Source organism: Corvus kubaryi, unplaced genomic scaffold (assembly GCF_017639235.1).
Source record: "Corvus kubaryi isolate FWS band 111438036 unplaced genomic scaffold, C.kubaryi_AGA036_p1.0 37392, whole genome shotgun sequence".
NCBI classification, from domain to species: domain Eukaryota; kingdom Metazoa; phylum Chordata; class Aves; order Passeriformes; family Corvidae; genus Corvus; species Corvus kubaryi.
The window spans coordinates 13,128,594-13,152,665 of NW_024581131.1; the positions used below are offsets into that span (position 1 = coordinate 13,128,594).

Sequence of the window (24,072 nt, forward strand, 5' to 3'; positions counted from 1 at the left end):
CCTGTTACTGTTCCAGAGAGTTTTCAACGTTCTGTACCCAATGCCTGCCGACCAGAGAAGACACGTCAGCATAAACTCTGCTCGCTGGCTGCCTGAGCCAGGCCTGGGATTGGCATATGGCACCAACAAAGGGGACCTGGTGATTTGCCGACCAGAGTAAGTGCTTGCTTTATATGGAGATACTACATAGAGAGATGACTGCTTTGGCCATTCTGTTCTCAGGGTAGTGGGGATAACATGGCTTTTCTTGTGCTCAAGGGATCCAAAAGTCCCAATTCCTAATACTTCTTTTGGACTGCCACAGTGTTTACCTGAGTCTCTTAAAATCAGTGTTTGTTTTGCTGATGGTAAACTTCAGTGACTGAAGTACATCTCATTAACTCATGTTATTTCCCGTGTCTTACTGGGATTTCTGGACCCTTTATTTCTTATATGACTAGTGCAGTGTCTTTCAGCCTCTCTGGATTTATAGACTTCTAAAGGTTTACAGTGACAGGAAATTTGGGTTAGTAATATGTTCGCTTTCCTCAGCTTTCAAGGACCTCTTGAAGTCCACCAACCAGGTTGAAAGCTGCTGACCTAGAATTATCAAATACTTGTTAAAATATTAGAGCAAGAGATTCTATGAACTGCAAAGATTTTTGTCGTGATTATGAGCCAGGCAGTGAATTATTTTGGTGTCCTCACGTAAAGCCCAGTGGTGTGACATGTACATTGCAGTTCTCTTTAATTTGTATAGAGCTATGAAAGGTGTAACTGTCCCTTTGTAAGCTTGCAATTCAACACAAGCTAATTTAGATGTGGTCTGACACAGATGATGACAGTGAAACATACTGCTTTCCATGTCCTTGGGGAGTGTGTGTGTCATACTTTGTTGAGACCCTTCTCTCCATTGTGTTGTCCAAGTGTTGTTTTGGAACCATATTTCTTTTATGCTGCAGGAACACTTGAGGGGTTTCTCTGCTTAGGTTATTTCCTGGTACTGAACTACCTTGGTATTCTTTTGGGTTGTGTTTCACATGTTGAAATTCCTTGGAACTTAAAAGCTCGCAGCTAGAAACTTGCAGCTCTGCTGGTGATGGTACCTCATGCCTGTGGACTCCATCTGTTGTGCCATGACATCAGGCATGTGGTGCTTGAGGAGAGTCATATTGTCAGTTTAGAGCCACTAGTTTAAATCAGAATAAATATATACAATTGTAACAGTGACTAATTCAGCATAGCGTTGTGGTGAAATCTGTGGCTGGAATTCAGATTGGACCAGTTCTGGTAGTACAGAATGCCAGTGCTTTTCAAACAGCCTCTTGTTCTTTTGAACATAATCTTTCATCAAGGCCTTGTTTATACATCAAGTTCTACAAGATACTGTTACGGAATAAGCTATAATCACTCTCTTTCAGGACAAGTGGCTTTCTTTAAGAACGGTTGCTGTATTTTCTAAGCAGAAGAATTATTCAAGAATAATGGCTCTCTTCTTGAACTCGAGAGTTATTCTAAGTTACTTTCAGTATAGGAAAATGATGAAGATCTAGTCTGCTGATTATGGTTCATGAGATGAACTTGGATGAGAACCCAGGGAAATGAAGTCTCCCTAAGGGTGGATTCTTTGATTGAATGCTGCAGAGTCAAGCTTGGTCTGGCTGTCCTGGCTTCACACACTCCACATTACATTTCCACTTCAGTGCTTGCAGTACCCCAAAGCTGAGTGGCGTGTCTCTTCTTGGCACCTCACTAATTATAGACTCAATATGAATGCTTCCATGGTATGTTATGGAAGCACAATCAGCTCTTCTGCAACATCTGTGTAAAACCTTCTTAGCTCACTATGTAAATTATGCACAGTTCCAACAAAAATAGATGTTTTTTATGTGAACATGAAACAAGGTGGCTGTATAGGTGGGAGATTTATTGGGGGGTTGACAAAAATGCTTCAGCAGGTTTCCTGGTGGTGTATTGGAGTGATTGATGCTTCTGGTGATAATTGTAAACATCACATGGACTGGTGGGTTCTTTCTGGAACAGGACACCTGATGTGTTCTGTTCTCAACTGCACCATTTTATAGACCAACAACAGTCAAGAGTGACTTGTAAACCCCAGCACAAAGGTGTAGATACTCAATGAGCTGTATAATTTGCATTGAGGCGCTAACAGCAGAACATGAATGTGAGTGAGGCTCTATCAGAGCAGAAGTGGCTTGCAGCTGTGGTGTCTGTCCTAGATCTACTTGGCAGATCCTTAGAGAAAGGAAAAATCCTGACATGTGGACGGCATCTCAGTAGCTCTTGACTTAATAAACTTGGTTTGAGATTGGTATGTGTATTGACTTTAACTTGAGAAGTGAGGGAGAAAAATGGAAAATATTTGTGTGGTTTCCATACACAATAATACCGTGGAAGATGAATACTAGATACAGGATTCAGCAATTGATAGAGTACTATATGGAGGATAGCCTAGCAAACAGCAGGGATCAAGAAAACACTGTACTGCTGAAATCCCCTCACTGTTTTAATTTGGCAAAGAAAACTGTGGTCAGTAGCAAACAACAGAGATTATTATAATTCCCTGGGTCTTAATTCCCATATACAATGGAGGCATTTGAAACCAAGTGCTACAGGAATCACATAAACAGATTGAAATAGCAGCTGTTCCTCAAGTAGAGGATTTAAATGAGTAGATTGGAAGTACAAGCTGACAAAAAAAATAAAAAAAGGCATAACTTGAAGCTCCATAAACCCATGATGGGACGCTATGCAAATAGTCCTTCCAGCATTCAAAAGAAACACTAGTTAAAAATGGAAATGGCAAGGTCAGATTATGTTGGCAGTCCATAACTGTAATCTCAGTACACAAATTTATGGGGTATGTTTGGAAGGTAAGTAAAGTTAAAACCATGGAAAGTGGATCAAATGCATTGTGATTTGACTAAAGTGGAGTACTGTAGGTTGTATACCTGTCCTTGAGAATTTAATGCTCTAGGTCTAACATGTCTGTGTTTTAGTAAAGCAGTTTCTATTATTGGAACTACAATAATCTAGTTAATTTGTGAAGAATTAGGATTAGAACAAGATCAGGAAAAGAGCAGGTGAAGTCCTGGGTAAGGGAAAGAATACAACATTTTTGAATCTGGACTCTGTCACAAAAGAGGTCATTGGACTTCTTTAAAAAAACAGTTCTGGAATTGGTTGATTAATACTATTCACACTAATGGCTTGTAAGGGTGCACTGAATAAATTTGCCAAGGATGTGACATTAGCTTTGTCATTGCAGAGAAAAATCAAAGGATTGCACAGGAATTGGATTGCTGTGAAAGTGACTGGAGCTATAGAAATGAGAACTTAACGGTACAAAGTGCACTTAGTGACTAATTACACTGAGTTCAGTAGATAAAATGATGGAGGAGGAGAAAGACCTGAGGTTTTGGTTGATTGTAGGTGATTAAGCCATCAATACATGAGGCTGTAAGAAAAATTTAGTTCTAGGATGAGATAAAGACACTTAACAGCAGAGATGGCAAAATATTAATATCAGTGTAGAAGAAGCTAGATATATAAGCTAGAATAGTTTAAATTTTGCCTTTTAACTGGCATGGTAACTTGGAGCACTTGATAGAGGGGTCAAGGGAACATTTTATCTAAGAAAACGTGCAGCATGGGATCTTTATAAGGACTAAAAAGGAAAGATAAGGAGGGGGTTATAAAGCCTTCCATAAATATCCAAGAAGAGAGAACTATTTAAATGTATATCACAGAATGGTTAAGGTTGAAAGGGACCATTGGAAGTCTTCTAGTCCAACCTCTGGTCAAGCAGCATCCCTTAGAGCACCTAACTGAGGTTAGTTACCAGATGGCTTTTTAATATCTCCAGGGAAAGAGACTGTGAAATCTCTCTGAGCAACCTGTTCCAGTGCTCAGTCACCTGCTCAATAAAGAAGTCCTTCCTCATGTTTTGGTGGAACTTTGTGTTCCAGTTTCTGTGCATTGCTTCTTGGCTTTTTGCCCAGCATTGTCAAGAAGAGCCTGGCTCCATCCTCTTGACACCCTCTCTTCAATCCCCTAGTCATCAGTGTAGCCCTCATCCCAGGAGCTCCATGTCTCTTTTGTCCTGAGAAGCTCAGTCTGGGACACAGTGCTCCCGATGTGGCCTCACCAGGGCTGGGTAGAGGGGCAGGGTCACCTCCCTTGATCTGTCCAAAGAGCTTTCAAAGCTCTTCCTAGTGCACCCCAGGATACCATTGGCCTTCTTGGCCACAAGGGCATTGCTGGCTCAGGGACAGCTTGTTGTCCACCAGGACCCCCATGTGCTTCTCCACAGAGCTTCTTTCCAGCAGATCAGCCTCCAGGCGTGTGCTGGTGCATGGGGTTTTTCTTTCCCAGGTTCAGGACCTTCACATGCCTTTGTTGAGTTTCAGTCAGTTCTTCTCTGCCCATCTCTTGTTCCTGTCAAGGTCCTCCTGACCGGCAGCCCAGCACTCAGGAATATCAGCTGTCCCAGCTTTGAGTCATCAGTGAGCTTGCTGAGGAAGCATCTGCCCCTTCATCCACATCAATGATGAACAAGTTAAACAGTACCAGGCCTAGTATTAACCCTTAGGGGATACCACTAGTTACAGGCTTCCAACTGGACCCCATGCCACTGATCATGACCCTCTAAGACCTGTCATTCAGCCACCTCAAAACACCTCTCCATCTTCTCATCCAGCCTGCATGTCCCAAGTTTGCCTATGAGGATATCACGGGAGACAGTGCTACAAGGCATGCTTAAGTCAAGTTAGACAACATCCACTGCTCTTCCCTCACCTATCCAACCAGTATTCCCATTGTAGAAGGCAATCAGGTTGGTTAAGCATGATTCCACTGTGGTGAATCCATGCTGACTATTCCAACACCTGTATAAATGGAAGTATTTCAGCTGTCACCCAGGTGAGCGTATTGCCATCTGGCTTCTTCAGTACTGGGTAATGGGACTAGCAGTTTGGAACTAGATACATAAATATATATATGCTTTTTATTAGAGAGCAAAGAGGCACAAATTGACTATGACTAGGTCATGACTGCAAACTAGAGGAAGGTGGCAACCAGGTGATTTCTGCAATAGCCTGTATGTTGGTTGGGTGGATGCAAGAGACTCAGCTATTTGGAAATGCAGCTCAGCTTGCGGAGACAAGTGTATGACTTGAATACTTGTGACTGAGGGTGAAACTGAACTGCTAAGCCACGAGGCAGGTTTTGGTATTTTAAACCCAAGGTTCTCATTGATGCTATGAAGATTTTTTGCCTTTTCTTTATACCGCTGTTACACCTTTTTTACAACTTCTGTATTCTTAGTGCTTTTTTGCCTACATTCTTGGACAAGTTTGTCAAGCTGAGAGACTAAACATTTTAGAAGCTTCGTAGGTAGGGATTAGTGTGCCCCAGACCCCAAGGTCCTCTCCAGAACACATTCTGTAAACCAAGATAGAACCATCCAGGGGAAGGCTCCTTGGGGAGGGGGGCTCACTCAAGCCTCTCATTGGGGAATTTTTGATAGATATGCTAATTAGTAAAACCTATAATGTTATACCAGATCATTTGGGGGTGTGCATTTCAGTGCATTTGACCTGGATGCATGCGCCTTAGGATCCTTAAAATAAATACCAAGGTAAAATCCTTTTTCCCCTTCTAACCGTGTTTGACTCTTGGTTTTAAGACCAAGAAAAGGCACCACCATCTTAACAGGTGTTGACAAGTTTGCTCTCAAAGCTGTTGTGCTCTAGGGAGGTGAGAGCAGGTCTGTATAACCTGTTAGAAACTTTGTGTGCTTTTCCCTCTGAATCTAAGTCTCTGAGGAATGGTCTGTGTGAAAGAACCCAGGGGATTGGATTCCTGTGGGACAGGAACTCAGCTTTTAGAAATACCTTCCTCTGCAAGTGACCCAACAGGAGAAACTGTTTACTTTTCACAAGTCTGATCTTGGAGCTGGAGCAGGAGGACTTAGGTCTGTGGTTAACAGGCAAATGCTGCTGATAAGAGAGTGTTGGCTCAGATGTGGCTTGGAAACAGGTTGCAGTCTTTATGAAGTTGTGACAGCCTTTTTCTTTTCTGAGGGTCTTGTAGTTCACTCTTGTCATGGTTGCAAACTGGTAGACCTGCATACACATTAGATCACGAGTCTGCTGTCTGCTTGCACATGGCTTCACATTAACACCTGGTAATCTGTGCTTTTTGGATTTAAGATGGATTTGTGATCAGTCCAGAAGTGTGGTATTGAAAGGCTCTGAGGCTGCCATGTTTTCAAGGGTGGGCACCACTGAGCTGAATCAAGACACTAAATTGGTAACAGTGACATTCACTGGAAGAGCCATGTCACATGCAAACAGGAATCCCTTTGGGCTCACCATGTGATGTAGTGTGCTCCATTTAGGAAGTGAAGTGAACTGCTGTGTACTACTCAACTGTGGCCTGGAGGTCTGTCACGGGAAGTGATACAGAGCAGTGTGAATTCCCCCCACTCCTCTGTTGTCCTGCTGCACACTGACTTTTCCACATGGCTGCTGGTGCTTTTTTAGCCTCCCCAAGAATGTTTTTCCCCTGCTACATGCTACCTGATGTCCTTTGTAACCATAACCAGTAATAATCTTCAGTGAAGTTTTGTACATCTTTCTTGACTCTGCATATTTCAAGGTTTGATTCAGTTTCTGAATCTTGGGGTTTGCAGCATGGAATGAAATCCTCAGTGTCTGTTTTATATGGTAGAAACACCTCTACTGAATTAAAAAGGAATTTGATTCTTAATGCTCATAACCTTTCCTATCCTGTCACATCCCAACAAGAGCTTTCCCATTTGGAAACATCCCTGGTGGGGCATCTCAAACATGAACTGTCTTGTGAGACATAAACAGATGAGACCAAAAGTGGTGAGGAGCAGACTGCATGTTGCCCTTTGCTGGCTTTGCCTGTGGAGGACTGCCACAGGAAAAAGGCAGGGGATCCAAATATCAATCGTTTGTTGTTTCATCTTGAGTGTCTTCTCCTCTGTGCTCAGGAGCAGGTTCTGGAAGGGCTCAGTGCTCACATGCTTTTGCAAATACTATTCCAGAAACCTCACTGTTCTTAGAAGACTTCAAAACCAAGCTCTTGAAGCACCTTTTCTAAGGCTAGCTTTGTAATGCAGGCATCCACAAGAGAGGAGGGATTTCTTCAGCAGTCAGAGCCTCTGGTAATGGAATGCATATACCCCTGAAGATGCATCTGGTTCAGAGGCAGCATCCCTTAGATTTCTCTCATTGGGAAGTAGGTGTGGAGAGTCTCAAACTGATTCAGTGCTATTCAGTGTGCATATTTTAGTTCTTTGTGATAAGATCTGCCTCCAACATGAAATTATTCTAGGAAAATTCTCTTTACGATAAATTCCGATGCTTTGCAAGCCATCATTGCATTTATCTGACTGTGCCAATCTTTTCTTTTTTCTCTGAGAATGGCATATCCTCCCATCTACTAATGGGGACAATGTGTCTACATCTAGTTATCAGCATTGGTGAAGAGATGGTAATCTATGCAGCTGCCTGGCAGGTCATGTCTCGCTGCTGGCTGGCTTCATTCCTCAGGCTCTGCAGCCTGCAGTCATGATGCCCCCAGCAGCATAAGCTACATCCTTTGCCTCTTAAGGATAGCTGCTGGAGGATGGAGTAAACAAGGAGACAGAAGGAAGAGCTCTCTTCCCTCATGTGTAACCAAGGGATGTTAGTAACCCTGTGTAAGGAATATTCTCTCTTACAACTGTTAACTGGGGTAGCTGGAGACATTGTTTATGGTCTGAGTCCTCCCTGCAAATGGCCTTTTGAAAGGCAGCATCTGCAAGGGATCTTTAACAAGGAAATGAATGCATGTCCTGGGCTTCTGCTGCCTGTTAACCACAAGATACATTGAATTTTCTAAATGAGGGTAAAACATGCTTTTGATTGATAAAAGGACTCAAAAGGCAGGAAGATGGCCAATTTTGCACTATAGATGCATCCTGAAAGCTTACATTTGGATTTTGTTATTCATGCATTTAAGAAAAAACTAAATGAATTATTTCCAAATTGTGCAGAGAAGCCTAGGTAACCTGAGTGCCAAGAGGCTTGGTCATTGCAGATGAAGAAGTAGAGTGCTAATGTGGAGACCTGAAACAGTATTTCACTTCTGATACCCTTTTTTATTCTATTTCCTTTTTTGTATGTGAGTGGGATATCCAGCATGAGTGATGGCATTAAGTGAAAGTTGCCCTCATGAAATTCCACTTAATATGTCTAGGATTCCTAAAGATAAATTTTGAGAGCTGCTTTAAGTCCTCAATTGTTAGCAAGTTCATTTCCCTCACCCAATTCTTCAAAATACGCTGTAGCACTGACTACTTAGTGATATTTATTTCCCACCATGAGAAAGGGAACTTGGTACAGAGCTCTGTGTTAAGGAATTGTAGCCTGGTACTTACCAGTTTGTGTACTGTGTCACTTGCCTTCTGCAGGTCCTAACTAGTTCTCAGTTTTAGTAGCACTCTTTGTGAGAGCACAGCCATGTGCTGTAAAAACAGTTACCAAATGCTTCACTTATATCTATTCAGATCACACCTGCCACCTTTTCTTCCTGTACTTTTTTGTAATTCTGTCTTCAAAAGCAGTTAAATTTCATGCAAGCAATTATTTTACTTACTGCCTACTGCATGTGGCTCACTCTTTCATTGTTTCAATATATCTTCTTTTTTCTATTTGTTATATTACTCTCTTTAAGGATAAAAGTTACACTTAGAAGATGGTAATAATTTTAACTATGGCTTTCTTTTTGAAGAATGCCGCTAAGTTGACTTTCTTGCCCTTTTGTCATTTCCTCATTTTTTTTTTGGTAAGGTATTAAAAATCAGGTGTGAATGACTCAAAAAAGTTAACTTTTTAAAAAATTTTCTAAATGAGTGCAACTGGCTGCTATGTCTGGTGTATTTCTTACTCCCTAATTACACAAGTACCCTTGGATATTTTATAAGTGGAAACTTCAGAGAAGAGAATTCAGTATCTTGTCCACTTTGAATCATCATTGATTTCTGTTGTTAGCCTCACAAATGAATAGACCTTTTTTCATTCTAATACCATTTTCCTCATGTTTATTTTTAGAAAGTCTTTCCATTCTCTTGCAGCTCAAGTTCATCGTGCTTTCTTATAACCTTTCTTTTCTCCACGGATCTATACTAGACCTTCCTTGTTCATTTGTTTACTTCCTTGGTTTCCAGTAAGATTTTCTTTAATTTTCTGGTCTTTAATCCGTATTATTTATGGAGTTTTATTTGGTGTCCCTTATGCCTGTTTTTTCCAGCAGGACTCTGCTAACGAATCCAGTTAGCAAATAAAACAACCAATATTTTTGTTCATTTTCTTTCCCTGTTTTAAATCCTTCTGCAAATGGTCTTAACTCAATGTCTACAAACTGTGAGTAATTGGAGTAATAATTGGGGATTTTGGGTTCTTGATGATTTTCTTTTTTTCCTTTTTTTTTTTGAGGAGGTTTCGGTATTCTGTATGCTAAACAGAATACTTTTTAGTTGGCTAATTCCAAAGATGCTGAAGATTAAATATATAAAACTAGGCTTGCCCTGTGGATCTCACTGAGATTAGATCAAACCAAGATCTTGGTTCTGGAGCTTGGCAGCTTTGTGTGTGTGCATTCCAATGTTCTATTAAAAATAAGCATTTGCTATGCTTGCTAATTTTAAACATTTATTTTGAAGTTGCTTTCTCCCATTCTAGATGCATTTTCCTGGTTTAGTTTGCTGGTGTCATATCTACAAAACAAGCCGACTTCATCAATGTTAGTTTCTGCTAAAACAGTGATGAAAATTCAAATATGACTAAAGAGTGACTTTGCCTCTGAACACTTGCAACAGTTTAAGATGTTTTAAGGCCTTAGAAGGCTTAAGCAATTTGCACTCCCCCAAAGACTCCTAACATCCTAAATTGTCTAAACCACTGGAAGAGCTGATAGATCATAAACAGCTTAAGATAGTCTGAGGGTTCAAAGCTGATTTGGAGTATAGTCTGCCTGTAATCACTTCAGGCAATTAACAAGCCATTAGGTTTTTAGAGGACTTAAGCAAGTTATCCATCTTTAGAGCTGGGTGTATGATAATATCAAGCTGAATTGTGCTTTTTTGAAGACCTTTAAGCTGTGTCTTCTGGAATCTGTTATTTACCTTCCAGAGGGGTCCCTATGTGGTGCTTGGTGTGGTTGGAGCCAGATACCATGGATACCATGGCATACTGGCAAGATTTAGTGAGAAGAAAATCAGTGAAAATTCAGGAAATTCTTACTTGGTCTATTTCTGCCGTGTTTATTCCAGGCTATTTGGCCTGGGTCTTGTGCTCTTTTTCTCATAAACATGGTACAAGTTACAACTTCCTATGTCACGCTGTATGTAAACACAGTGTGTTTACATGACAGTAGTGTAAAAGAATTCTGAGAAAATCACTTTTAAAAACTGTTGTGGTGTTTTGGCAGAAAAATGAAGGCTGTTTGAGAGGGACTTTTCTTGTCCTTGCTCTTAACACAGGTTTTTCTGTGCAGCCTTGCATTCCTTAAGGGCAGCACTCTCAACCTCAATATTTGTAGTTGGGTCCCAAGATAATCAAACATCCACACTTTCATGCTAAACTCTTTTCTTTCTGCTCTGTCATTGTCTTGGTACTTAATTTCCATTTATTACTCCTGTTGAATGTGTTGGAAGACTAATTCTTAATTGAAGACTTTCTCCCATGGAATATAGGACAAATTTCTCTTAATGCTTTCTGGTGGTGTGTCATCCATTTCAGCTTGTTTTATGAGTCTGCTTATCTTCTACATGCAATCTGTAGGTAGCTTGCAAATGCTGACTAGTGGAAGTCACTTGGTTTTTAGGTGTAGTGGTCCTGTGGATCAGAAGAAGCTGTTCTGTTTGAGCTCTTGTCATATTAATATCTGTTTTCTTTCGCTCCCTCTTTTCTCTCTGAGGTGTCTACCAGCTTAGCTGACTGATAACTCTCTTCCTTAGCTGAGATACGAAAATTTTGCTCATGGAAGATGGCTGTTAGGGATGTGCCTTCTATCTAAATCTCCCCCACTGGCCACAAGATCATGGATTGGATCCAGACTTAAGTGCCCACTGGTAGGCAGAGCAAACTTGTGTGTGTTCACATTGTTGAGATAGAAGAGCTACTGAATTAGCTACTGGTGCTGCCAGCTTTATAAGGCTGGCCTCATAAATGGTGTGAGTTTGAATACAGCATCTTCAAAAATCCCAGCGTTTAACCTAGCTGGCAGGACTGCACAATCAAATGAACAGGACCAGTCATCTCGCAAACTGTTCCAAGTTGAGTTGGCACCCTCCCTGAAGCAGGCACACAGCTACCAGCTGCACCAAGCTGCTTGCTGTCCTGCTTCTGCAGCGCCTTGGACAATTCAAGTAGGTGTCAGGATACGTTTCTGCATGGTTGCTGGTTTTCACGCAGGTAAAATTTGCAGGATTCTGGAAAAATAGTGGGTTGTATCAGCGTAAGGGGTAAAAATGAGGCTGCTCTTAGATGCATCATTCATCTCAACGTGATGGACAGGATAATGTCATACGTCATTTAAATATCAGTGGTTGTCGATCATGAACTGCAGATCTTGTGTTCTGTGAATTCCTGTACTCGGTCTTGTGCTCTTCCCCTGGCTATTTGCACATGGGCTGGTGCCAGTGAAGCTACCACCTCTCCTTGGTCAAAGGGAATTACTGCCCTGCAGAATTACTCCAGAAATCCCGTTTGCTGGTTCCATACAGTTTGCACTGCAGCCAATTTTCACTTGGATTTGTCTCTGCACGTGGTTCATCGCCTGCACAGAAAGCTAAATATTTATGAAGTAGGGTGTTAGAAATTATTGTTTTCCTATCCAGGCAGCTGCTGGGAGTGCCAAACTTCGCTTTGTACTAACAATACCGTTGCCTAGCTAATCATGGGAGCTAGGGATGGGCTTGCTGTGCTGATCATCACCATGCTGGCAGAAGAGATAATGAGCTGCTGACAAGGATGCATTTGGAATCTGGCCAGCATTGCATTGCACTGCACAAGATACTGTGTGCTGCTTCTTCCTTTCCAAACCAGGACAATAGATTCCTGTTCCTTAGCATAGTGTCACCTTGCTCTCTTGTAGCTCACTCTAGTTCCTTGGTACAGTTTGAATGGCTTAAGAATGACAAGTTTACACAAAGGGAAGAAAGCATGTCTTGGGGAATTCAAATCCTTTGTAAATTAATCTGGTTTTGTATTGTGTGCATTTAGTGATCTTGAATGGACTGTATATTTGAGAAATCAGCTTTAAGGAGTAATTTCTTTTGTGGAGAAGGCAAACTTGGCAGCATGAAGATCAGGTGCATTGCATGGCATCACTGTGCAGCTTCCTTTCTGTGTTGGGGTTGCCACAATCTTCATTCTGGTAATGAAGTTGTGCTGATACTTTTAGATGGGATTGCAGGCAGCAATGTTTAAATCAAAATTTAATTCGGTACTATAGCAAACAAGTGGGCTGCTGTTGAGCCTTTCCATGTGGCAGGATTTGAAGGAGGAGGGCAGTGCATTTGCTCATTGCTGCTGCCTTCTTAATATTTCACTTAAATCATCCCCTGATAATTTAAGTAAAAAGGTAGTAAGTGCTATTTATGCCTTCCTGGACATGCATACACTACTTGGAAATTATGGGTTGTTTTGTCTTGCTGTCATGCTCCTGAGCTGTATTGTTATGGTAGAGTTGGAGAGTTCTCATCCTGATCCCTCCTCCTCTTCAACTCCCAATTTTGGATATGCCAGCTGGAGGGGGTTACCCAGATGTCCAAGTCCATTTGTGCTGACCTGTGCTTTGTCAATTTACCCTTCAAATACTGGTTAAGCAAATGCAATAAATTGTATTTCAGCTTTCTTGTCATATGTTAATAATGTTGTCATTAATTCCTAGTACTTGGGCTTAGTTTTTTCCTGGGGACATAACTGAGCTGTGTAGGTAATACCTTCATGCAGAGGGAGAGGCTGTGCTAAGTTGTTGGCTTTTGGTACTTAACAGGCTCCACTCTGAATCCTTATTTGACTTTCAGCAAAGCCTGCAAGTCTGTGTCCTTCATCCTCTCCGAGCTCGTTAATAATGTGAGCTGGACACAAGTGTGAAGGAAAAGTCCATCTTGGAACAGATCCCTGCTGGGAAATCCAGGCTGTGAGCAGCTCTGCATATAACAAGCTAATGGAAATTTCCAGGGAGGGCTTAGAGAGCTTAGTGACAGCCATAAAAGGGAAGAAAGTAAGAACTTGACTAAGTGGACTTCACTGTCCATGACTGACACAGTGTGGAGAATTGCAATTTTTCACCCTAAAACCCTGGGCAACAAATGTCCTCTTTACTGCATCCACATCTAAGTGGCAATGCGCTCCATGCTACCCAGAGCTTCTACCTCATGCCTTGAAAAATGTAAAGTGCCTCTAGCATTTCCATGTCTAGAGTTTGATGAAGCAAAAGTTAAATGCTTACATTACCTGAAAAATATTCATTTCTCCAGTGTAAGCTCTGCTTCTTTGGAATGAATCGTCAGGCCTTGATTTGCAAATCTCCCGGGAAACGTACTGTGAAAGGCTGCTCATTTACAAAATTCAAGCAGTATTTTGCAATGGGAGCTAAAAAACCTTTAGGCTTTCTGAAAAGGGAGATTGCACTATTTTAAATAGGTGTGGCTAAACCAGAGGAAGTGTTAAGCTTAATTGAAAATCTGATTTAAATCAAGGTAATTGTAGTTGTCACACACATCTTGTTGTGTACTGAAGTTGGTTTAAGGTGCGACTATGTGATCAAGTTTCTAATGGCGTTAAAACGGGCATTTAGACCACACAGTAGTAGTATTTCTTTGATGAAATTTTGATTTATTAAGAAGAGAAATTATGATCTTCCTATAAAAGGTAGTGCCCAACCAGTGCCCTCTGTTGAGTTCAGGTGTATGCTCTCCTCACTGTATCTTAATGCAGTCTGAAACACCTCTTATAGGCTCAATCAATCATCTGAAGGCTGGAAAACCTAATCAGGAGCAATCTTGATATTGATCTTAGGGCTGTGAAGACACCAGTGTGGGTTCCAGGTCAGAGATACACAGATGCATACAAAAAAGGACAGAGATGGTGCTGAGGGCCTTTTGGCTTGGCGTCTTTTGCAAGAGGTAGAGTTGGGAAAGGGTAAGTTGCATAGCTGGCCAAAGGAGGAGACTGCTGAAAGGTAGTAGTGAAGATGCTTGCTGCTGCAGGGAGTGCCAGCTGTTTATTCTGAGCCACTTCTTTTGCCCAGCAGGGAGACACACTCAGACCAAACTAAAAAGCTGGATTAGTGATGCTGAGCATGTTGAACTCCCATTGTGGCCAGGTGTAGTGACCTTGGCTTAAGCCTGTTTATTGGTGTTCCCAGAGTCAGCAACCAGAGCAGTTGCACCATCTGCTACAGGCCCTCCTTCTAAGGAAGGAAGACAAAGCCCTTGATTCTCTGGCAGTAAAGGAGTAGCTGATAGGACTCTGGCAGCAAAGCTCAGTTGATAAATGGCAATGTTTAAAACCAATGTGAAAAGTTACGTATTAAATGGAACGCCTGTTGATTTCACCGTGCACGAACTGACAGCATAGAGTTAGAATGGACTTTGCTGTCCAACAACCCGACTGTACAGTAGTGAGACCCTGCAGAATAGCTAGGAGGATGGTCAGGAGCTTTTCATCTGGTGTACTACATGTCAGTTTGATACCATGATGTTTTTGTACAAGTGAAATTGATCCACTCAAAGAAGTGTGTGTGCAGTAGCTGGACTTTCTGTGTAGTACAGGAACATGGTGTTTGGGGGAAGAGAGGAAACACAGTATTGCCAGCTCCCATCTTGGCCTGGGAGAAGCTTTGTGGTCTTCTGGTTTCTTGTCTTGGGAGCTGGCAAGCTGGCAAAGACAAGTAGGGCACACACTGGCAAGGAATACCAGTCATGTACATAGCTGTGGGGGACATGCCTATTCTTTGGAAAGCATGAAGACGTGTGGAAGAAGAGGGAGAAGAGCCCGGGTCAGCTTAGCTCTGTTGTGTAATAGCTGAAGATACCAAGCACACTAGACTTTTTATGGAAATTTTGACTACAAGGTCAGGAAGTCTCTCTTGCCTAGGGACTGTGCTGCTTAGCAGACAGCCAAGTGTGACAGCTAAGCTTCAGCCAGTATATTAGGCAGGGGATGGAGCAGCCAGAGGGACTGGCACAGTTTTAGTGACAAGTTACCATCTTTCAATAAACTCAGAAACCTTTATAAATTGGCATCTCACTGGCAGCTGCTTTCGTGGGGTATAATGCAGCACAGGACTAGCTCAGCACAAAAAATAAAAAAGCAGTGGCTGTTTACTTCCTGTAGACTCCATGTGTGGTTTTGTTGACCTAATTTTGTTCCTCTCTCACCCTGGATCCTAACCTGGGGTGCTGTCACCCTGGCAGCCTAGCCCCAGGCCTCCAGCACACACTGCTTTCCCACTGCAGCATGTCTGACCTGCAGCATCCTCTAAGCCAGGGTTCTTGTCAGTTCTGCTGAGGCATCCCTTTACAGGGGCAACAGTTTTTATATGTACATAAAACATCTCGTTTGTGCTTGAGGCATAACCAGCTACCAACTACTTGCTGTGAATCCTTTCAGATTATGGGACTACCCCTAGTTCTGAGACTGTCTGCAGGGTCATGGAAGTTCAGCTCTTCAGACACAGTTCCCTTCTGTCTACACAGGACTTTTTTTGTTAGTTTGGGTTTTTTTCCCCTCACTTGCCTTGCTGTGACCACTGCAGAGCATTGCTAACTCTCCACCCAGCACCATCAGGTGTGTGCAGTCCAGCAGCCACGTGGTAGTACACAGCACCATTTCAAAACTCCCAGGCCAGCTAACATGAGCTGTCAGCATGGTGTGGCAAAACACTGTACAGAAGGTGCCTTCCATGGTAATGCAGCCTGGAGTGCTTCTGAAGGTGGAACACAGCAGTAGGTGGGAGATCTCCATGCTGCCTTGGACTGCACAGTGAGTGCCCATCCTCTTGACATTTCTGTATGGCACAGAGTAAGCTGGATTCACTCTCACCCTCTTCTTGGTGGGATGTGTACTTACAGCATTATGGTGGATTAGTTTCTGTGATTGCCTGTAGTCTTCAGCAATGGTTGTTAACCTTGTCTGTTCCTGTGAGTAGTAAGGCTTGACTTGCTGTATCTTTTGGGGAAATGCTCTGTGAAAGGTTTCCCGAGCGTTGGCTGTTCCATTACACTTAGTAGTAGTAGATGAAGAATTCAAATTTGGACTTTTCAGACACACATGCTGTTGATGCAGTACAAGTTCTTCTGTGGAAACTTGTTAAAATACCCTCTACATCTGTCCTTGCTCCACAGTGGCTGTCAGTGAGAGGGATGTATAAAGGTTATTTATTGGTAGAATGAGAACCATTTGCAAAGAAATGTAAAGTTGACTAAGAGCAGTGTTTTACTGACCATCACCTAGTGCAGGAAGTGCTTGCAGACACCACAGAGACAATTGGTCTTTCCAATTCTTTGTTTAGTCACTTGGAGTTAGGGTAACCTGATTTCATACACAACAGTTGTATGTCTTAATTTCCTCAATATCTCTCTGCTCCTGTTACCGTGTCTTGTTGCTAATCCTGAATTGAAATGAATGGACTATTCCAGAGCAATCTGGTAATACAGCACTCTGTGTTTGCAAGGTGGTTTATGGTGATGAGCCCTTTCCATGAAAATGTGAACTGAGCTAGATCTGCAGTTTCTGTAGGGCAGGAATCAACACTGTTCTTCATGTTGTGGGGATGTAATGTGTGCTGGCTTGATTAGTGTCCTGTTATGCTAATACTTTTTCCTTCTTTGGCATTTTAAGGGCCTTAAACTCTGGAGTTGAGTACCACTGGGACCAGCTGAATGAGAATGTCTTCACTGTGCATTCCAGCAGCAGGAACACTGAGCGGCCTGGGTGAGTCTCCTGGGTGTTGGGTTAGAGAGACCTGACCCTTTCTGCTGGTTTTGCTACATCTGACAGCATCACTTCTTTGTTCTCTCACCACTGGCAGCTTTAAATATGCAATTTTCTCCCCCTTTGACATTGCCTAGTTGGGTCACCTGGCCTTCTTCCAGCAAGTGACATTCAGTGCCCAAAAGTGCCAGTGCTAGTAAAGTACACGTGTCATTCAGGGCCCCAGTAACAGCTATGGGAGGAACATGTGGGGCTTGATGCATCAAAAACACCCTGTAAAGCAAATGGCCTTTGGAGGATAATTGAAGAACAGAGGAGTTCACAGAGAAAAGGGCAAATCTGTGGTGCCGACCTGGTGACTGATTTTCATCTTTTTAATTGCTGGTCGTGGGACAGTTGTTTCTCAGCAATAAACTCTAAAAATAAAGCTGAATCCCTTGATGGCCCCATTGGCTGTTTCAGTCTGTCCAGTAGTGCACATGTTGTTCTAAACACAAGGGTGATGCTGCAATCCGTTGCTTCTTGCCATAGTGACAAGCTCTCCATAAGCTAGCTGTTCTCAGCAAGAGGGTGATACTTGTGTTTCTGAATTGTGAGCTTCAGCATCCCAAGGAAGTTGTGAGCTTGTTTACAGGATGAATATCTGGGCTGTCCTACAGCCTTGGTCTGATTGTGGGTGAAAAATAAGCAGCAGATTCCTTACTCTGCTGTATGAGTGGATATTGCCACTACTTAAGTTTTTGACAGTACATACTCAGTCTGGTATAATGGCAGCTTGAAGGCAGAAATACTGGTCCAGAATGAGCTAGCTCAAAGAGAGAGCAAAAAAAGTGTAGCAGGTTTCAAAGCCTTATGAAAAAAGGTTATGAATGAGGCAGTCTTTCCTTGATTCTCTTCACCATTCCCAGCACTTAGAGGTCAGTTCAGAAAAGAGTGTTGTGGCATTGTCAAGATTCAGCTGTAGCGTCGTGCACTTTGGCTGTTTGAGTCAGAATCTAATGAGCCTTGAGGTGGTTCCTTTTGAGAACAGAGGATTTCTCTTGTCTGACTGGAATGGGCAGAAGTGCCTGCTGGAGTGCATTCATGTGTGACGCTAACAAACTAGGAAGTCCAGAGGAGGAAAAGGATACAGGCTACATCCGTGGGAGTTAAAACTGCCCTGCTGACGTGCAGGAGGTTTTGTGTTTGTGCTCTTGCACTGCACGTTGTGTTGCCTCCTCAACGCAGTGACTCCAAGACAGTCGTTCTGCAGGCTTAATGCTGCAGGGATATCCCTCTGTGCCTGTAAGACACGCTGCTTCTGTGGAAGGGTGAGTGGACTCTTAAGACTCCATTAGCTTAAAACTCAAGAGACCAGTGTGTGTAAATAAGAGCAGGTCCCAATTCCTTTCATCCCCATCCTCATAGTGGCATGCAGGTGCCTGGTTGGAGTGGAGGCAAGAGCCTCACGTGCACGTTTCAGTCTTGCTTGGGCATGTTGCCTCCAATGATCCTGGTCTTACTCGTTTTTCTCTCTTTTCAGAACCAGCAGAGCCACATGGAGGACAGACAGGGACATGGGCCTGATGAATGCCATAGGCCTACAACCCCGAAATCCCCCCACCTCTGTGACATCACAGGGTACCCAGACCTTGGCGCCTCAGCTGCAGAATGCCGAGACTCAGACGGAGAGGGAGGTACAGGAGCAGGAATCCGCCTCTGCAGGGACTGGTGAAGGTAGGAGATCAATCAGTGGTTTATCTGACAGAGCTTACTTGGTGATTTAGGAGTTTCCACAAATGTTCCACATCCTGTCAGTGTGTTTGGACACTCCTTTTATCTCTTCACCAAAGATTTCTCCAGCCTAATTTGCCTGTAGCCAGGTGTAGATAATCAGGAGAGTGAATCTCTGGCCATATGAATAGAAAAGTTGTCTTTTTCACATGCTTTGAGGAAGGAAAATTCTTCTCCAGATCATTGTGTCTTTGTAGAATCAACTGTACTGCCTTCATTCCTCACACATCTCCTAAACTCCTAACCATAGTAAGGCTGCAAGCTGCTGAGAGTTATCCTTTCTGCCTGTGTGTTAGAGTTTAGCTTGGTCCTCCAACTTATGCAAAAAGTCTGCAGGCTTCACAAGCTCAACATTTGGATACAAAATAAAATACTGTAAATCACTTCTCACAAAGCAGCTTTGAGGTTTCTGTTCAGTTCAATTGAAGAAGTATGTGATGAGTGCCCAGCTCAGCTGTGCAAAAATGTCTCCAGTGGTTAGCAGTCCAGGAAAACTTAGCAACATGTAAGGAGCTGGAAACAGCTGCTGTGCAATTCCTGTACAATGAGGAAGTCACTAAACTGTTGAAAACATGCTGATTTTATCCACGCTTCTTGTCTCAATACTGTAACATTGTGCTTTAATTCAACTCTGAAGGCTTGGCTAGGTAGGGGTTGGGCAGTATATAGGGAAGACAAAAGAAAATCAAGGAGACAGTTTTGGAGTTGGTTCATGATGAACCTGCTTGGCTTTGCGAAGCAACCCACAACACGCCTGTTTGTGCCTGCTTGTTCTCTGTCACTCTGAAAGTTACTTTTTGGTATGTGACTCTTCCACAGTTTCAGCTCTTACACAGTTTTGTCTGTGTAATGTCCAGCATGTGTGATGCGGCTTTGTGTTTCTCTGATCTCAGCTCTTCTGTGCAAAGTTAAGTGGGAAATTCCTGCCCTGTGGGTTTCCATCTGCTTGTCTCAGCAGAGCTGAGATTAACCTCTCTGGAAGGTTGGTACAATTGAGGCCGTGGGAATAAGACTGGAACACAGACTGTCTGGACAAATGCTGAACTCATGGGAACTGGTTCTTCCACTGAATGTAGTACACAGACTGAGAACAGGGTACAGTGTGGGACCTTCTTCCATCAAGGCCATGATGGCTGATGCTGCATGCTTTGGGAATTGATTAAACCAGGAGAGTTCTCCAACACTGCTTCTCTCTCCTGCTGTTCCGCAATCATCTGAGAGTTTCTTTATGTTGTTCTTTCTAACCTTTCAATTTCCAGATCTAGGTCATGGGTTTTAGCTAGATTGTTAATGAGATGGGGGAAAGGGCTGTTTTTTACCAGTGCCTTGGGCAGGATATCTCTACAAAGAAGCAAAACATGTAACATTTGGAAGAAAAGGAGTGTAAATAACAAACCTAGGACAGGTACTTCTCTTCGTCTCCCTTTCTTGCTTGGAGGAAGATTGGCGAGTTCCACATCTGGTGTGATTTCCATCTCGGACATTGACTTACTGCATGTCCCCTTGCAAATGGCTACACCTGCAAAATGGGCTGTCACACGTCTGTCAGCTGTATTAGGGCCTGTAAAACAAAGGAGTTACTGCAGTTTAAACACGTGCACCAGAGATGAGCCAAGACATTTTACCATGTTGTTGATCAGTTCCTATGCCAGTTGCATCCTCAGTGGAAATTCCTGTGTAATGGTTCAAGAGTAACTTGAAACTGGGAGCTGTGAAGACAGTAATGGTCAGGAGCATGAAGGATCAAAAAAATCAACAGTAATCCATGATAGAAGACTAGTACAAAGACCTGACATGAAGCAGAAAGACAGATTTTCTTCTGATTTTACCAACACCTCAGCCAGTTAGCCAGATATTTGTGGCAGCAGTGGTCTGGTTCATCTGAGTCTTTGTGCCTCACATTACACATAAGCATCACTGGCTGCTTGTGACAGTAAGGCTGCTGTTTTCCCAGCATTATCAACTCTTACCAGCAGGCAAGATTAGGTGCTGTGGTGTTTTTCTGATGTCTGATGGCTAATTTGCCCACTGTGTCTACCGTAACTCTGCTTGTTGTAAGGGAAACTGTTTCCTAAGAGCATGATCTAGATGTCGGGGGGGGGGGGGGGAAGGAAGAAATGTGCTACCAGTAACTTGGGGTGTGACCCAGGGCAAATTATTAATCGTCTAGCACATGGGAATAAATCCTCCCATAGTACAGCACACCAGGGGCTGTGGAGATTAATTAGTGTTTTATATGGGGCTTTGAAGATGGAAATCACTATGTAAAGGCTTAGCAGTATTATCAGCAGCAGAATGGATAAATCAAGTGTGATCCTGAGTAATGTAAAGGAAAGTGGTTTAGTTATCACCCTGCCATGAGGGGCAAAAAAAGCCCAAACCAACCAACCAACTGACCGACCGACTGACTGAAAAAAGACCCCTTGTATGTTTAAAAAAGAAAAAGAAAGGCTAATGCTACCCTGAGAGTGGGTTTCTGTCCTGTCAACCCTGCTGTTGTGGGGAATTCTGGCTCAGGGCATTTCTTGCAGATATGTGCTTACTGTACAAAAAAAAAAGTGTGCAGAATTGCATCAGAAATCTAATTAAGCTCTGCGCGGGTATAAATAGTTTCCTTTTCTCATGCAAAGCTCTGCGGGGACTTTGCTGCTCTGATTATCTTTCTACCTCCTTTGGAGGAATGAGTATATGATGACTTTATTAGAAAGTGAATCCCTCTAATGTCTGAATCTTTCTGTTTTGCAGCAGTTAATAGCGGACTTGTGAACTCTGCTCCCACGCCACACATAAAGGAAAGGTAGTTAGAGTTGAGAGAAAACTAGGAGAGGTACCAAGAAATGCTTAAAACAGTGTTTGAGCTGTCTCCTATTTTCTTTTAAGCTGACAGACGTAGTGGAAATAGTGATAGATTTGTAACTTTAAGGCACCCTTAATTAGAAACAATCTGTTGGGCGTTATACTATGTTTTCCCTTGGAAATAGACAGGCATGATGGGAGTGGGATCTGTATTCAGCTGGCAAATTGAATCTCACTTAAAACTCAACAAAAATTCCTAATGAGATTTAATGGCCCAAAGCTTTAACCTTTAGAAATTGTAATTCCCGGTCCAGACTGGGTCAGGCTGTGGCCGCCACTTGCTCAGGCTGTTGGATCTGTGGAGTACAGTGCAAGGGGCAGTAACTGCCACGGTCTGCAATTGTGCCAAAGCTGCTGCAGGCTGAGGGAGCTTGCAGAGCTGCAAGACACTTGTTTGATAGTGGGCCCATGCTATCCCCTGGTTGTTGAGAAAATTACATCTTTCAGGTAATCCAGTTGTTAAAGAGAAAAAAAACCACCAACAAATAACTGAAAGCAATTGTCATCTCATTTCCTATAATCTGCATTGTCTTTGGGGCTTAAAATTCAGGTAGCTAGCGCAGTGCTTGTTGTGCAAGTAGGCACATGTTATGAGTTACTGAAATTGTAGCCATCAGAGTATTTGCTGTCAATGGAGTGCTGTCTTAGGGAAGCCACATATTGACTACTGTCATGCCATATACAGTTTTTAACCTGTTAGGTTGAAGTGTTTATCACCAGCCAGTACAAATTTCCATTAGTTCCAACTGCTTTCAGAGGTTGCAGCAGATACGTTTGAAAGGGAAGAGGGTTGTAAAATGAAGGCTTGGGTTTGTGAGACTGTCTGTTCAAACTATTGGTAGTGAAAAGACAGCACATGCAAGCAAAACTTTCCTGATATAAGCAGAGCATCCTGAAGATGCCTGAAGAGCACTTAGAAGCAATCAGTGTGCCTGCATGTGATGTAACTTATTTAATCTGAGACATTAGGAACACATGTTGAGGGGCTGCTTGGGCAGGAATACTCTGTCCCCAGCCGAGCCTCATGAATGCTAACAAGAAGAAACATGTTGTTTTATGCTAGCTGAACACGTTCTTGCAGTGCTGTTGTCAGATGTGATGTGACTTTTGTGCAATTAGTGTGGAAATGGGAACTGGGACACCAGGGATCAGCTTCCAGATCTGCCTCTCATTCTCCAACTAGAAACGTGGGTAGATCCCTTAGCCTTTCATCTGCCCGTCCATCTGTAAAATCTGCGTCATATGTCCTACAGAACTGCAAATTTTGGTTTCTCTTTAAAATCCTCTGAAAACCACTACCTAAAAAATAGACTTGGGTTCTAGAAGTATGTACTTTACAGCATGATCTACTCCAAGTACTTGGCTCTCTTGGGATTAAATTATGTGGGCTACTTTTAAACTCTCATTACAAAAGTAAGTAACATATGAATAGCCAAGGTGATATATTACTAAGAAAATTCTTACAAGTTAAAGAAGTTGTGTCTTTTCTGAGTTCTGTGGAGTTGTTTGGATTAACTTCCTCAGAAAGGAAGTGTGAACATGTTTCTGGGCTTGGTTGGAAAGAAAAGTAACTAGTAGTATTTCTTGTGGCATTAAGGGAAATGTGATTATTCATAGCTGGTTATACTGTGGTATGTCCCTCCCTTTTCTATTCTTATGCAAGGGGTGAATTAATTTAAAAATGCTGATATTTTTGTCTTTGAGCATCTGAATTAGTGGGTCAGCTCACACCTCAGAGCTATTATTTCATGTTCTCTGAAGACTTAGATATCTCTGCAGTGCATACTGTTAGTTCTAGTTTTGAAGCTTTGTTTGCAAACATGGCTCCTAACTACTGCTGGTTTTAGAAAAAGGAATGTTGAAAATAGGAAAAAGTTCAAGAGCAATGTCAGTATATTGCACAGACACAGGGGAGTCTGATCTCATCCTTGCTTCTGTGGACTTTGCATTTCATCAGGTGTGTGCCATCTGTGCCCAGAGATAAACAAGTCGTACTCGCTATAAGTACTTGAGAGTCCACTTCATTTAAAAGTGGAAATACCCTGCCAGCTCCATCAAAAGTTCATGAGATGTTTTGTCTGCATAGTTTTCTGTGTCAAATTCTTGTCTTGCTGGAGTAGCTTAGCTAGAGCATAGAGGACTTTTAAAAACAGATGCATTAGCTAGGGAATACTTAGTTAAATGTTTGAGACAGTCAGCTACATTGACAGAAATCCCCTGGTCTTTGGGATAATTGCTCTCGAGAGTAGTGTTTTGTTCTGTGTTTGGAATAGATGGGAGTTTGGACCTCTGGAAAGGTCACTTTGGTTACAGTAGAAAACTTTTGTAGGAGCACAGCACTGCAGCAAGCTGGAAAGTGTGTGGTGTACAGCATTGCTGTTGTTTTGGGTAAGTGCCTGTGTGCACACCCTGCACCTTCACC

The 24,072-nt window shown here is 42.6% G+C and overlaps 1 protein-coding gene across 4 annotated transcripts in view; it reads left to right on the plus strand.

The window, feature by feature from the left end:
- AMBRA1 (autophagy and beclin 1 regulator 1) overlaps window positions 1-24,072 on the plus strand; it is a 129,062-nt gene that overhangs the window by 100,025 nt on the left and 4,965 nt on the right. For all 4 annotated transcript variants that reach the window (XM_042038420.1, XM_042038421.1, XM_042038423.1 and 1 more), the window contains 3 exons: window positions 17-156; window positions 16,929-17,021; window positions 18,544-18,737. In XM_042038420.1, the coding sequence (XP_041894354.1) occupies window positions 17-156; window positions 16,929-17,021; window positions 18,544-18,737 (427 nt within the window). The remainder of the gene's footprint in view (window positions 1-16; window positions 157-16,928; window positions 17,022-18,543; window positions 18,738-24,072) is intronic.